Consider the following 17,179-nt stretch of genomic DNA (forward strand, 5'->3'; position numbering starts at 1 on the left):
GAACACACATGCACATGCACACATGCACGGACATGCATAGAGAGGAATAGAAGCATGGAAATGGTCATGAATCTGAATGGCATGTACCCCTGTAGAAATGCCACATTACTTTGTTCTGCTCAACAGGTCTATGTATATATTTGGTGGCTTTTCAAGCATTCTGTTGAATGACATCCTTGTGTACAAACCTCCAAACTGTGAAGCATTCAGAGATGAAGAACTCTGTAAAGCTGCAGGACCAGGTTTAAGGTGTTTATGGAACAAAAATCACTGTGTGTCATGGGAATCTGGACATGCTAATAACATTCTTGGGGAAAAGTGTCCTAGAAAAATAGGTAAGTGGATTTTCCCTTAACTCTTCATATCTATAATGATTCATAATATATGTTAAAGTAAACGTATTTAGCAGAAGCTGTCAAAGATCTATATGTACAGAATGCTTAGCGAGCATGAATCCTACACAGGAGTTCAGCATACAAGGAAACCAACCAGGTGAAACTGCATAGATGCACAGCCATCCAGGGCCAGGTGCTAAGCCAGGGGTCCTCAAACTTTTTCACCAGGGGGCCAGTTGAAAGGTGCTGGTGCTGGGCGCAGGCTGGACAGGTGGTGCTGGCAGGGTGCACGGGTCGGCATGGGAGCAGGGGCAGGGCACGCTTGCCTGTGGGCACTGAGGTGGGGGCGGGGCACACGGGCACGGTGGGGGAAGCAAGGCAAGGCAGGGGCGGGCACCACAATGCAGCGGCTTGCTCGCTTGGAGATCGTTTTCTCCTAGTGAGTCCAAAACGAACTTGTGGGCAAGCCGCCACCTCCCCGCGTGGGGGGTGAGGTGGATGGTGGACAGCGGGTGTTGAAAACCTCTGAGGCGGGCCGAATCTGGGCCCAGGACCGTAGTTTGAGGACCCATGTGCTAAGCTGTCAATTGAAAAGCACTACTGAAGAAGGGGAAAAAAGCAGCAAGAAAGATGCACCAAAATGAGGTGGGGACATAATATAAAACTTTGCAGCCAAATCCTCTTTTGCACTGAGCTCACACTTCTCAATACTTTCCTTCATTTCAACACTTCCCCAAATTGCCAGTTATTCCAGAGCAAATATACATTGGTTTCCTCTCTTTTTGAGGTTCCTTTCCATAGTACTCACTGTTGCAGTCAGTGCAGTTTCCTGACAGTTATTTAAAAAGTAAAAGAAGAAAGGGGAAAAAAAGAACTGACAAGGAGGAAGGCAGATGAGTGAATGAAAGTGAATGGGACCTCATTCTGCTGGTACTGCTGACTTTGCTTGGGTTAAAAAACCTGAGAGTGTGTGTGTGTGTGTGTGTGTATGTATGTGTGTGTATTGGACTGGGAAATAATTGGAAATTTAATGGCTGGTAGATAAAATGGAAATTTGTGCCAAGTTAAAGGCACAGCAGTGAATGGAAGGGAAATTAGTGTACTTGGAATAATGGAGCAGTCCCTGCTGGTTTGCAACTCACACACACGCCTTTACATCTCAAGCATTAAGGTAGAGCAACCTTCCTGTGTTTTAGAATGATCAGGAAACTGCAGTAACCACAGAAGTAAGTGCTCTGAAAGGAAGATACAGAAAGGGAGGGATCCAATAATTTCTCTTTCTGGATTAGTTGGAGAATTGGGCAAATGTTGAAAAGATGGAGGACACTGAGAAGTGTTTGATAAACACTTAAAACTAAAAGGAGCACGTCGGTAAGGAGAAGACATTGTCCCCTTTTGTTGCCCCTTCTCTTGCCACTTTCCCATTTATTGGTACTTTTTCATTCAACACCGTCTAATTTCTCTTCTTAAATATAACCTTCCCACTGCAACAAATCTAGTTCATCCATGGTTCTTCCGCTAACACAGATATGAAAATTAGTGCTGTTATATCTGTAAATACATCAAGAATTATTAATGCTGTTGATATCAATATTTATATTACTAAGACGCATGTACTTTTTAATGGGTAAAAAGATATAAAAGCAAGTGTTGCTGGGGGAACAGTGTAATGTATATGTAATTGGTAAACTAGCAGTATATTTGAGAAGAGCTATGAGTTGGAATGACATATTGTAAGGGCTTCTTCAGGGCACAAGAAAATACCTCTTGAACGAGAACAAAAACATTTCTTTAGTTATTGAGAACCTCACAAATAACAGGGAAAAGGATGAGATAGGAATGTTAGCCTAAAAGGTGAAGTAAAATGAAAGGACTTTGAAAAGTAAAAGAGCAAGGAAAGAATGTGGCAAAGCATACAGAAAGGCTATCATGGTCTTTGTGATAAGGAGACAAGTTTGAAATGGATGTGTCAAGAAATCAGAATGTAATAAAGCATTTCTAATATAGGAGTATATGATGACATGAGTGAAGAAGGAGGTGGTGGCAGTAGTTGAATTTTGACATAAATTTGGTTTGGGCATGTGTCTTTTTTTTTTCCTGCAGCAGCCACTTAATACTCTTTCATGACCTGTCTGATAGTTTTCTTTGGTAAATGATTAAAATGATTGCTTCTATTTGAGCTTGGACAAGGCCAGTGTTAAATTAAATGTTGCTATGAATACAGATTCGTTTTATTTTGACCCAAGCACTGGTCTTCCTTCAGCATGATTCAAACCCACACATATAGATCTCTTGGGATAGTCCCTATACTACTGAGAGAACCTGTTTTGATCAGCCTTTTGATGTGAATGGGGCTGTTCCTATAGCTGATAACTGTGTTGTCAAAGTGAATTACATGGCTGTAAAATCACCATAACGATTTTAGAAATTTTCAAAATACCATTTTTATTAAAAGGCTAGTCTGAACTTCCAACCTCCCACAGTTCTGGGTGTTTGTTATATTTACTACATTTCTGTATCAACAAAACTGCCCTAGTCAGTCTAGAAACGGAAGCAGACATATGGGCAGTTTTAGCCCTTTCCTGATTACTTCTAAGTGACTGTCAGAGTGTGTTTTCTGCTTTCTTAGATATTGTAGTAAAGCTAATACTAAGGAAAGGTTGAAATTAATAGCTTTAGTCAATTCCGTTGTGTGTGAAGCCTGAAATAAGGTAGGTCCTAGGTTAAATTAAAATTAGAAGTGACTCTTCCATGCCATAACTTAGTAAAATACTATCTATGTAATCTTAATATATACCATATTTAGCTTTGTCATAAGGTCAGCTTCATGTCAGAAGTGATCAATAAAATTATGTTGCATTAGATCTCCTTGGAGCAAACGACAAGGGAGCAAAAGCTATCTTAAAAAACAACAACAAAACAAAAACCCTTGTAGAAACTCATTGGAACCTACAGTCATCATTATCTCCTCCTCCTCCATCTTTATCATATTAATAGAATATGTGTGTGGGCAGAATGGAGTGAACTTGTCAGCCTGAAATTTTGATTGACCCTTTTCTGTTCAGAATATTGTATTGGATATGCACCAATCAAAAACAATAGGGTCTTAGACCACACTCATAATAGACCATTCTGTCATCATTAACATAGCGTTAGCCACCTAAGAGAGGTTAGTACCCAAGCATAATTACGTTGGGCACTCTGTCCTATGCTAGGGTAGGGTTTTAATGATAATAGCTACCATACCTTTTTATGGGGAGCTATAGTGACATAGTGCCTTCATTTATTTTTGGAATACAGCAGGAAGAGAATCTTATAGAATAGGAATTCATTTTCCAATTTGTTGCTGAAACATGGTAGTATTTTACGTCTATACTATTTGGATTTTTAAAGGTACAGTATAGTTGAACAGATTCATAGAACAGATGCTACCTTTGTTTACCAGTGGTGACAAGAAAGGATCTGCTGTATTGACCAATTGCATAAACTTAAGTCTGGCAGTGGGATATGAACAGATGACACTTGAATGCCCCATCCTTTTTGGTTTGGAGGGTGTTTCTTGTTATTATTGATTGATAAAATCTTTTCTCAGTTGTTGAATTGTTATCCCAATTTGGCCAGAATAATGACCAGGGATCTGCATTGACAATAAGGTGTTAGATCTAGATTAGCGGTGCAATTGTATGCATTTCTGCTCAGGATATGTCACATTGAGTTCAGTGGGACAAATTATTAGATAAGTATGTATAGGAATGTAGCCTGTTTATTATGCCTCATTCTCATTTAAACCAATGGGTTTATATTTGTCATATTCAACATTTCCCATTATTTTGGTGGTATCTAAGTCTGATGAACTTAGTCTGGATCTAACCAAATAGCATAGTTTATGTTCCTTTTTAAAGCTTAAATAGTGGTGATGATTTTTAGTCCCTTCAGGAATGCATGTACCCCCAGATTAAATTATTATTATTATATTCAGGTCTTTGCTTTAAAAAATATAGACCAAAATTTCATCTAAAAGATTTCAGTGCAGTATAGACAAAAATCATGCAATAATAACAATAAAAAGAATATGAAATCTAAGCATAGAAGTAAAATTGAGAAGCTTCACCCCATTTCAACCTGCTAAACAGAAACAGCTTTAAAATAATTGGCTATATTAGAAGGTTTTAACCTAGCATTGAAAAGCATTGCTGCAAGATTTTCATGCTCTGGGAAATGATTCAACAGTGTACAACCAAAGAGAACACCTCTCTTTTGTCAGTGATAGGCTTACTTATTTTACACGAGTAGATGGAATATGGAGAGATCTATTCTTATGATCTTAACACAGGGATAGGATGATGTATGTAGAAAAACTCCTTAGCTATTGGAACATCAAACTTCTAAATCTTTTACCAATTAACAAACAAACAGTAGAAAATAGTAGTCAACAAAGTTAACAGTATTTTGTGCATATAGCTCATGTGAGTGGTTTTGGTTTCATTTATTTATACAAAAGTAATGCACAATGTTTTTTAAAGTCCTAGAGTTTTTAAGTCCTGAATTTGATTATTAGTAATAATAACTTTCTTCTGTTTAGTGGTGGCTAACTCATCGCACATGGACTATGTACACCCCTCCTTATCCTCTGGTATGGCCTCCGCTGTTTCCATGCTAGCAGGAATGGGTAGGAAAAATTAGTGCCTTGCCAATGTATTTTGGCAGTAAACAACTACATGGGTTAAAAATAATATATATTTCACTTGCTTCTTGAGTTTAAGCTTCCATAGCAGTTTTGCTGCCAAAATTCAGCAGGATACTACTTATTCTTCTTGCTAGCATTGCATCACCAGGATGACAGTCCACAGGGTTCTGGAAGGAGCAAGGTAGCCCCCATAGTCCAGTTCTGTTTTATCAGTATGAATAAATGAAAGCTAGGATTCCACAATGGAATGCTCTTAGGATATGGATAGAAGGATCCTCCCCCATTTTCTGCTTCTTCTTTCTAACTTACATCTACTTCTTTGCTACTTACTTCTACCTGTATTACCTGTAAGTTATGAATGGTCAGAAATTTGGTGGTTAGCTTGTTAATTTGTAAATATCAAGCTATGATAATAGTTAATATACCATACTTGGAAGTACTGCATCCAGACCTGCAATAGTTCTGAGGACTAAAGACTAGAATGCTTCTATTGAAATTTAAGGACCATCTACACTTAACTTATATGGTTAGGTTTTTGTATATGGCTGATGATAGACTTGCAAAAATCTGTTTACTAGAAATAATCAATTTAGTTTACTTATTTAATAATGTGGAGTTAGTTATAGGGTTCGTCCGTATGTTTTTTCACTGGGCTACTTTGCTATTTCTAGAGCAGTTGATCACCAGTGCAAAAGAGCTATTTAATACTTGACCCTTCTGTGTTGAGAGCTCGGTTTCAAGCAACAGACACTTATTTGTAAAAGTTCTTTATTCCCACTGTAAATCCAACAAGATATAGCCAGCCAAAAAAGAGTCTCTGAGGATGCACAAAGTGATTTGTTGAACCCAAACTAGAAATTATTTCCAAGAACCCTCCTTTTGAGTAACCCTGGACACTGCCTCTCTGGGAGTGTCCCTCTGGAGATGGGCTAGTCTCCTAGCCATATGTAGGTTATCTAGTTGGCTAGATCTTCTCTCCTAGTGCTGTGTCATGGTGTCAAAGATGACCATGGATCTGATGCCCCGTCCTGGCATTTCTGGACCTGATTGGTTCTCAGAGTCTGCCTGAACACCTGGAGACTGCGTCCTTTAGATAAGTCATTTTTATGTCTGCAGGCCTCCCTTGCCAGGCTTCATCATTCTCATCCAAAGAGTTGGTATCACCCTGTTGCACAACATGCACAACAAACAATTGCCTTTTTCATTTCCAACAAATTGGCAACTTCTGTGATTGTCCTTTAGTCTGGCTAACTATAAGCTGCAAAGAAATAAGTTTTAGCCTGGCGCCAGAATGTATATAGTTTTAGTGCCAGGCATATTTCCCTGGGGAACTGATTCCACAGGTGAGAAGGTTCTTCCCCTTGTTTTTGCACTGTCCATAGTTTCCAGGATTTGTAATACTGGATACAGGATTTTTAGTTTGGCATAACTAAAATATAGGTACTATGTTTAGCTTTATGTTAAGACATTTTTATCTTGAACTGAAGGTCATATTTACAGTGAATGAGTGCTGGGTATTTTTCCTAGCAGCTGTTAAAACTGTGTGAATTAAAAGCATGACATCCTTTGTCTCTCATCTTGATGCTTTGCTTTGTCTTTCATTTGTGTTATAGCTGCAGCAGATGACAGATGTTACAGATATGCAGACTGTGCCAGCTGCACTGCCAATACAAATGGCTGTCAATGGTGTGATGACAAGAAGTGCATTTCAGCAAACAGTAACTGCAGTGTGGTTAGTATTTATGAGCATGTGCTGGTTTTGATAATGACACTGCTTTGTAACCATTAGCTAGCTCTTTGGTGCTGTCAAATGTAAATGTCGCATTATAATCTGATGTTTGAAATACATATGAAATTGAATTCTTCATAAATTAATTGCAAACACGTTTAATATAATTGGAAAGAAAAATAATGAAATTCATAGAACCACGTTTTTTTCTAATTTTCTTTGCCAATCAAACAAATAGCTTAAGCCTTAGGAAGCAATCACAATAATCTAAGGTTCTCTGAAATGTTCTTCTTATCCAACCACTTGTGAATTGTGAGTTAGCATCAAAGAAAGCCTTTAGGCTACCTCTCCTCCTCCTCCTCGTCCTGCTGCTCCTCCTCTGACATGCTAGACCATGACAAATAGCAAAGCTGAGAATATCAAAGAATATATCACTCTCAGAAGAAGAGTATAATAAAAGTTCATCATAAATTGCTCACTGTGAATATATCCATAATGTTCAACAAGTATGGTTTCATATAATGTACACCAATTGGTGATTACATTTACAGAAATAATTTGTGACAAAGCTCCTGGGCGATAAGTGTGTGTGTGTGTGTGTGTGTGTGTGTGTGTGTAGTGCTATGCTGAATTTGTCTATTTCACCCATTTGTTGTCTGTGTGTGCGTGTGTGGGCAAAATACATAATACTTGAGAGAAGTGATGAGAAATTTCTTCGGTTGCAGAGCTTATGGGATTACCCTACTGTAACAAGTTGGTTGGGGTTTGTGTCCATGTACATTTCTTCAGCCTAAGTCCTGTTCTGCTGCACTTTGCAGCCTCCCCAGTGGCTTGTGCTTTCTGCACATCCTGTCCAAGGACTTAGCCAGGATTTCCTTCCTCAAGGCTTTTCAGTGCTCCTGTCTGCTAGATGCCTAAAAACCAAGTGGTAGGTATGTCCTTTTAACAACAACAACAACAAACCACCCCCTTAGTTTTCAGCATTCAGTAGGCACCATTACTGGAGAACCCCAAGGAAGAAATTCCTGGCCAGAGATAGAACCTTTCTCAGAAAGAAGTACTCTATTTGGCTCAATCCTTGGGTCTAGAACCCATCAACTGGTGGTTCACGTGCAAGATCTTGCATTTCATGCTGTACAGTTGGAAATCTCTTTTTCAGAAGCAAAGCTGATGTTTCTTGCTTTATTATAAGCCATTTAGCCTTGAAAGGGCCTCTTCTTCTTCTTTTTGTCCCACATAAAAGTATATGAAGCAAATGTATAAAATGCTGAATATGCATGTGGGGAATTTGATCATTATCCACCAAATTCTGTTAGAGTTCAGGAAATCACAGAAAGTCCATTGTTTCCCTGTGGACAAGAAAGTTGCATGTTTGGACATGATGTGGCATAGCATCTTTTGCTGCACTCAGCTTATGAGTGATGCAGCTACTAGCTTTTCCTTTGGGATCAGGTACGGCTTCTTTTTGACCAAGAGGGTTTTTTGAAATAGGGTTTGTCTGTTTCCTGGAGACAAATATGAACTTGCAAATTTTTCTTAAGTGAAATAACACATTTATTTCATCTGCAAATGACATCTCATGTAGCATGACTGTGATGTGAAGGAAGGTATCAAGATACTGCCAAAAAATATTTTTTGACTGCCTCAGTTCTCAATTTCATCTTTCTGCCTGTCAGCCCATCTCTGCCTATTTGGCTCCATTGTTCCCAGGCTTGAAGACAGATAATATGTCTCCATGCCTGCATCTTTTCCATTATTCAGGGTTACAGAATTGAATATGTTGAGCTTCCCATGACTAGCATCATCAGATTTACTTCAGCAGTTTGCTGACGTGAAAACCCCGCTTTCAAAAGAGTTGATTGAACCTGCTGTGGAACAACAGGATCATGTTGCGTTTTATTCCCATTATTTCATTGTCCAGAAATGAGATGGTGGACTTGATGGATGATTCAAGATCTCAGATGTGTAAATTCTTACATAACCTCTAAGTTGTATGGCCACACATTGCAGTACTGTTGACGTCAGATTTGTTGGCCACTGTACCATGTTCTCAATTTCTTTTTCTTTCTGTATGAAAATAATTTTTAATCTTCTTTCTCCATGACAGTTTATTTAGCTGCAATTTATAATTCTGACCTGCCTGTGGAAGGTGTATCAGGGTTCTTAGATCCCCTGCTTGAGTGGTTCCTTAGTGGTGTTTGAGCTTCTCTTCTCCAGATCAAAGTCCAGTTCAGGAATGGATTTCAATTTATTATTTTTCAGACTTTGACTGCCAAGCCATTCAAGACAGTGTCTCTCTGCACCTATTTTCCAGGAAGAAGGCTTTCCTTGCAGCTTTGACTTCTGTGCATGAATAAATCTTCATTTGTGCTTGAATGCCAAAAGTTTAAACAAAATCTGCTAGTATAAGAATAACAGAGGTGAAGCTAGCCTGGTGCCCCTTGGCAAGAACTTCCAAAGTTAGGAAGCAGTCCTGGGGAAGATTCTTCATCAAGTCCCTTTTGTATTGATAGAATAGAGCCACTGAGAGGTCCAATTGAACTAAGAGGGACACACTTTTTGTATAGTTCTGTGTAGATATTTGACCAAGGTGAGCCAAACAATCTACTCTGCAAATTGCATCCAAACTGATATTCTGGTTAATTATATTTATGACTGATTTTAAGATAATGCAGGTTCTTACACTGATGGTTGCTCATATTAATGTAAATGGTTTTGTTTTGATATGTTCTTCATGACTTCATATATTTTCTGTAGTATGTGCATTAGAAAAGATTTCAGCTCCTTATTTACTTTCCTGCATTTAAAAATAAAATCCACCTTTACCCCCACTTCTAACCACCCTGATACATGCTCCCTTGAGAAGAAACATGGAGATTATTATCAAAGTGATTGACTTTACTTATGTGTTATCGGTGGCATACAGTAGCGCTTTTGACAGAAGAGTAAAATTACTTGCGATAAGGCAGACCCTCAGAAGCACATCAGAATGCTGTAGGTGTATTTCAGAGTTGATAAAAACATTTATAGCTAAGATAAATATTTCTGTTTAACAGCAAACACATATTAGAAAAGCTGCCTGAATGCAATGAATTTTCAAAAGAAAGTTCCTAATACTGGATTGTGTGATTTTTCTTACAGTCTTTACTTAGGACTAAAGCAAGAATATTACCATACATGTAATATATCATATAAGGCCTATCTCCAAGGCATGTTAGGCATACATAGCTGGATAATGAACAGAATTATACTTTGGACTTTTCCTACATCATGTATTATGTTTACTGCAAACGGTGAAATTTCAAACTGGGCTAAATTGCAGGAAACATGCTAAAACACACCATTTCTCATTATTTGTAGCATGTAGTCTTTTGCATTCAGAAAAAAGGCCCGGATCTGTCCCGTTACCTACATGAGACTGGGTGAACACAGATGTTCTACAAACAGCATACTCTCTGTACTTGAGGTGGTACTGCCATTGGGACTGGGTGGGTCTCCTTGATCTTGCCTGATCTTGGAAGCTAGGCAGGTTTGGATTGGGTTGAAAACTGGATGGGTGACTTGAGTCCTGCAGGTGGTTGGACCTGATGGCTCTTGGGGACCTTCCAAATTTATGAATCTATAATCAAAAAATTAACTTCTGACAATAGGCAAAATATTGTGTGTGTTGGTATTTATAAACAAAAAAATCTTAGTTCGTTATTCATTGTGTGCTTCTGACATTATGGTAGCCATTTTGCCAGTGGAGATGGCAAAATTCAAGGCAGGGACAAATTCAAAGGATTTCCATATGCCTAGAGATAAAAAGACATATTAATACAGGGGCACGATGAATATATTACTACAAAATTACAAGAAATTCTGAGATGTACAATATGCACTTCCTTCTCATTTGCAGTTCCTAGTGACTTTAATAACTTTCATCACTTAAATAAATTTAGTTGAGAAGGTTAAAGTAAAAACACATTATTTTACATATCTACTCTATAGAGTCATACTTGAATTTCAGATTCTTGTTTTGTATAAAACATTACTTTGAATACTTAGAAGAGCAATAAATGAACCAATCTTTCATTAACCAACATTGCAGTAAGCTCTCATTAAAACACGATCATCAATTTTCATTTAAATGTTTTCTTTCAGAGTCAACAGAGATCATACAGTATAAGATTCTGTAAATGTATATATAGTGTAATATACTCAGAGAGTCCATGGGTTATGGGTATATAAAGGTAATAAATACATAAATAAGCAAAGGTACAACACACAATATATTAAAATTCTATGAGAATAATTTTCCGGAGAAATACTTGTGTTAGCATGATTGTTTTTCCTATATAAGTATTCCAACCAGTATGTCCAGTCATCTTTAAATATGAGGAATCTCAAAGCGTTTTCAGTGTGAAGCCAGTTAAAATTTAGCTGCTTTTAACAAATGGCATATTAATTCATACTGTATATCAGAAATAACTTCTTTCTCTAACACAACAGAATGGGTTCAAGGGATTGTAGTATGTAATGGATTTTTATTTGACTGAGTGTTGTACAGAATTATTGTGGGACTTGGAGTCAGAACATCTAAGTGTGATCTTTCTCTGAAGTGTATGTGCTGATTCCTAAGTGGAACATAAAGTTAAAATAATTGTTATACAGTTATTGTCCTTATACTGTACTTAGTCATACAATTAGTTTTATCAAAGACCTGTAAGATCAGCTTTTGTTAAATATCAATAGAAAACCTTTTCCAGGAATCCTCCACATAGTATGAGGCTTGGTGTGGATTCACACAGTAAGCACCTGTTTTGACAGACAAATGCACTGATGTCCTTTGACTTGAAGTAAGCTTTCACTATGTGCTCACATGAATATAGGCAAGCAATAGGGATGATAGAACTATTGCCTTGAGAGCCGCTTTATGTCTTTAAAAAGGTACAATTTTCCTGAGCTATTTTCTCATGTAAGAGAAGTGGAAATTACTAGCTTAATGAAGAATAAAATGTATGAGTCCCAGTTCCCGTGTTATAGTAGAACCTAGGGAAAAACAGGAGCTACAGGCTCCAATGCAAATGATTTGTTCATCACATTTTTGTAACCGAAGCAGTTAGTCAAGCTGCATGATTGGTGGTGCTCCTCATGGCTTAAATAAACTCCACTGCACCCCATGGGTCCTGTGTAGCTTGTTATCCATAGCAACACACCAGTCTGCCTGGGTTTGCATGTCCTGATAAGTTGCAGTGACAGCTTGTTGCAGCCAGAATAGTCGCAAAGGCAGCCTGTACATGGCACAACACAATGCCCTCAGTTGTGCGAACTGGGTTAGTATGTGTTACTATGTTAATGTCTTTGCAAAGAATTATTTCCCCCTTGCAATGAAGATCAAGGATCTGAATCCATCGCTAGGCTTCTTTCTCTACAAGGATCTGAATCATTCTCTAGGCGTCTTTCTCTACAGAAAGCGACTCTAAACTCTCTGTAGATGAAAGCAACATGTGAAGGAATAGACCAGGAATCCATTCGGAGTGCAAGGGTATAAAATGCAGGTGTAGCGATTAACCTTCCCAGTTAATTTCTCTCAGTGAGAACAGAAGAGTAGTTAAAAGGCTAATAGACCTTGGCTTATTAAGCAGAAAGATGAATAAAACTTCTGCTTGGATGCAAACCTTTACACCTTCTCAGCATGCTATGTTTAAAACTGGGAGTCTTCAAGTAGTCATAGGTTGCCATTGTATCGAACCATGATTACAGGGTAAGAACCAGGTATAACCTTATACCACAGTTTGTAGCAATTCCAGCTTCTTCTGAATCTGAAATCTATGGTGTCTGTGTTAGATGAAATGGGAACATAAGCAAAAACTTATGGTTTGTTGAAGACCAAGAAGTGTAATTCTGGCATGCAAAGGAGATAAGAGAGAAGGATTTTCATGCTTAGACACAAGGCTCAACCATATGTAATCATATTTAGCTGAAAAATGATCATCTGAAGAAGGCCTGCTTTGAGACAAAAACCTAGGAGGGAAAAAAACAAGTATGAGAGAAAAAACATTGGTAGGCATGTTGGGGAGATATGTAGCTGTTTAGGTGTCTTAGAATTATAATTGAACTTTTAATAAGCAAACACAAGTATTCACAGAAACTTGGCAGAAAACAAATGTCATTTGTAGCGTTGATAAGAAGCAGGGGAGTGCTTAAAATATCTAGAAAACTGGCACAAACAAAACAAACCTTGAACTACTTAAATCAGTTGGGCCATTGTATATGCTTTTCTAGATCTTAAGGGAATTAACTAATGAACATACTGAACCACTAGCAATTATTTTTGATAAGTCATGGAGAACAGGGAAGGCACCAGAGGATTTGAAAGAGAGAAAAAGTATGATTAAAGCTTAATCAAAATGAAAATATAAGAGAAGCTACTGCCATCTAATTCTAACTTAGGTTCAGTAAACTGACACTATATACCAGCAGTGGCTTTGAGGTTAACTTGAAGTGCAACCCCAGAATTCTTGTTGGGGAAAGTGCCCTACACATGGCAGATATTTCAGCAGGGGGTTTGAATTGCATATAGTATTTGATTCTGCTCTTTCTATTGATACTACTAGTCCCCAGATTATCCCTCCCGTTTCTATATGTTTTGTACTTCAGTTTCTATCACTTAAGTCAGCATGAGCAATACCTAGCAATGATGGGAATTGCAGTCTAAAAACACCTGGAGGACACATTGTTGGGAAATGCTGCCAAACATAACTTTTATGTATCATGTTTAATTGCTTTCCATCAAGCAATATGCAACTCTTGATAAGTGAGGTCTTCATGGAAGATATCTTAGCACTACATAACATAACTGAAGCTAATTGAAAAAGAGAGTTTATTCATGCTCTTTCATTTAGGCATTTTGAATCTCTTAAAACTGTAAGAAAACTTGTGCAACAGATGTACTATCTTAGTTTTGAATTTAATTCATTTGTTTCTGGCTAAAGCTTTAGTGTTAACAAGAATTACCTATTGGATTTGCATTTGCACTAGGCTACTGAGATTTTATGAGAAAGGAATGTGTAAATTGGATTTAAAGGAAATAAGGGTTGGGAGTAGGGGAATATGCAAGACAATATGGAGAATATTTTGACGTTCCTTTAAATGTTATTAAATAGCTTTTCAATGTTAAATTGTGAAGAACTGGTAAAACAGGGTTTTGTTTTGTTTTATTTTTGCTAAATATGTTTCTTCATTGAGCAGTGCTTACTAACATATGGATTAATTTTCAAAAGCAGCCTGAACTTTTCGGGATTTGACATTGTGATAATGACATGTTAACAAGCAGTATTAGGTGGGGAGTGTTAAGTGAGCAGATGGTGCTTACTTGCAATTTAAAATTCATTGTAATGTACCTCTCAAGCAGCATTGTCAATAATGTATAATGACTGAGCCAAACTAAATGCAAATAAGTATAAAGGTTCTCTAAAATTCATCTGTGCACATTTTGCAAGCTTACCTTCTGTCTCTTTGTAACATTTTGTTCTGGCTAATTTGTTACATATATAGCTATGTAGCATTCTTATAACACCACATGTTTTTTCAAGTTTGCACCTGATTATCTTGCACATGTTTTTCTGCTAAGACTGAGAGTAATGTGTTTCTTTCATGGTCTTTACCAATATATCTACATTGCTCAGTAAGAGTTTAGAACATTGTTGAGTCATTTCATTGATAATTAAGTGATTTTCTGTACTTGAATTTAAAAAAAACGTACATTTTTATCTGAGAATTTGGCAGTTTCTAATTATCAGTATGAGGTCAATCTACCAGCACTGTGCTGTTCTTGCACAGGGTATTTGTCCATTAAATGATGTGTATTGGGAAATCAAATATTTTGAAGCAGAGAGAAAGAGTGTGCATAGCTTACTTATTCCAGACCTCTGCAATGGAAAGATTTCCTACACTTCATTCGTCCATTTATATAGTTAACTGGTTTTTATTTATTTTATATATATGGACATAATTCTATAGTAGCTCCCCACTCGCAACTGCCATCATATCGTCTCCCCATGAGCTGTTCCTTGGACATCAAGCATTCTGTTCTGTATGGTCTTTCTTGCCTTCCTCTTGGGTGGTGATTTTCACTTTTATAGCTTGCATTCTGGTATGGATGCCCGAGAGCAAACTGTGCTAACCTTTCACTAAGTGTGAAGGCATAAAATTTGATGCATGTTTCATTACAACATTTGGAAAAACGGAACCTGTACCTTTCCTTGATGTTCACATCCATGTATTTAAAAGAGATGGACACACAAGTTTACATGTGAGGATCTTGATATTTATCAAACCTGAAAAAGCAACATATAACATTATCTTTAAAAGCATAGATGGACTCTGGCTATTGCTTATTTTATTTTATTTTAAAACAATAATTTCTTTATCGCAAATGAGTTTAGGAAGCTTACAACAGAAGGCAGTAATTTGGCAACTAAAACATAATTTAAATTAATAAACCAACATAAAACATATATACCTGTAAAGCATAACAATGTAGCAATCAAAATATTGTTTTTTTTAAACAGACCAATTAAAACAACTTAGTATTGCATATTGAATGCCTTCCTAAAAAGGAATGGTTTTACCAGCTTTCAGGAGGGTACTGATTAAAAGGTAGGATAGGCCTCCTTTAGAAGTGAGTTCCAGTCTAGCCTCTGCCTATCTCTAGGCCCAGTTAGGAGTACCTCAGGATATTGGGACATACTGTAAGGCTGTAATGATTGACCCCCCTCTTCCCATAATACAGCCCTCAAATGTTTTTTATGCAGATTCTGATTCAAAAGTGAAAGAAGAGGTGGGGTTGGAAATGAGAACCAGACAGTTTCTAGTTAAGGTGATGGAATTCTGGGGAACAAACTGAGATGGGTGATCAGACTTAACATCATTACTCATATCATGCATCATAAACTTAAAATGGGGGACCAATGTCAGAGGTTCCAGGCTATTGTCTTGTAAGCAGCCTGATCCACCCTGGAGGTGGAGTCAGTTTGGAATCAATTTTGTAGCATTACATTGAATTTCCCTAATGACCAATATTCTAACTTAGCTTTTGTCCTGTGTTTCTGATCTCTTCTTTTGTACCACAAAACCAGCTTCATACCAGGCTGTAGCATAATAAAGACTGATCTACTTGGAAGGAGGAGAAAACTGAATTGAGAAACCTGCCTCAAAAGATAATCTCAGTAAAGGATCTGCTAAAGGAAAATTTAACATTAGAAGTTTCTGATTTATAGATACATTGCAGAGTTTATTCCAGCTTTCTGAAACATGCAGATTTTCTCTCCTGTAGTTAGTTTTTATTTTTGTTTTAGCTTCAAAGTTTCTTTAAAAATGCCCTATTTAAGATTATTACAGAATGGGAAGCTGCTGATCATCACATTAAACTACATGCATCAGTGCAATTCCCCGTTTCTCCATGTAATGTGGAACACAGCTTTCAGCAATAGTTGAACACAGTCATATGCATACAAGGCAGATGCCAACATAGCTGAGGCTGGGGTAATTTGGATGAGAAGGAGGCATAATATGCTATCGCTTCTTCAGCATGTCCACAAGATGTTTGGGCGCTTTACATTAACTGTAGCCAGCTGTTTTATCCGAGCCCTGCCAAACTATGGTTCATAATTAACTAGTTAAAGGAAACAAACCAACTTCAAACCATAATATTAAGGTAGCGTGTTTCCAGTAACTGGTGACTGAATAGAAGGAGAAATTGCAGAAGGGAAGGAGGGAGCAACATGAATAAAGTCAAATGAAAAATGTTTTATTATTGCCCTGTGTAAGTCGTCCTGAGATGCCATGCATAAGGGACGGCATATAAAAGTCTTAAATAAATACATGTTTCATATATGTAGATTATCTTCTATAGAAAAATGCACATATACATTTTGTCTATTTGATAAAACTCCAATGTATCTTTATACATTCAAATAAAAATGTAAGTATACAACATTCTGATTATTTGGTGGTACTTTAAAGCATATGAAAATAACTAAAAGCAGGTAAATTTATCTACATTTATGTGGATGGTACACCTGCTTTCTCCCTTGACTACATATTACAACAATTGTGTTTAAAATGCTTACAGTTAACACATGTACTAAAAATCTATTTCAAGTCATATCTTGTACATTATTAAAATCAACATAGACAGGAAGCATGAAACAAATATAAACATATACCTATGAAAAGAAAAAAACTTTGCTTATTTGATCATAATCTATGCTATGTTAAAAGAACACGCCAATTGATTTATAATAGCAGATATTTGATTACAAATTCAAAATATCTCATAAATGCTGTAATGCACAATTAAACGTGGTTTAGCCATATTATGTAAACATAGTCACAAAATATAATGGGCTTACTTGTTTCCAGTAACCATGATTAAGATTAATG

The 17,179-nt window shown here is 37.1% G+C and overlaps 1 protein-coding gene across 4 annotated transcripts in view; it reads left to right on the forward strand.

Annotated features, from left to right (window-relative positions):
* The window catches only part of ATRNL1 (attractin like 1), a 619,481-nt gene that overhangs the window by 121,697 nt on the left and 480,605 nt on the right, over positions 1-17,179 (forward strand). For all 4 annotated transcript variants that reach the window (XR_006415620.1, XM_044439583.1, XM_044439591.1 and 1 more), the window contains exons 12-13: positions 127-335; positions 6,636-6,754. Coding sequence is in view for 3 of the 4 variants with exons in the window: in XM_044439583.1 (XP_044295518.1) it covers positions 127-335; positions 6,636-6,754 (328 nt within the window). In the remaining variant the exon portion in view is untranslated. The remainder of the gene's footprint in view (positions 1-126; positions 336-6,635; positions 6,755-17,179) is intronic.

Source organism: Varanus komodoensis, unplaced genomic scaffold (assembly GCF_004798865.1).
Source record: "Varanus komodoensis strain SLA01 unplaced genomic scaffold, ASM479886v1 scaffold1, whole genome shotgun sequence".
Classification (NCBI taxonomy): Eukaryota; Metazoa; Chordata; class Lepidosauria; order Squamata; family Varanidae; genus Varanus; species Varanus komodoensis.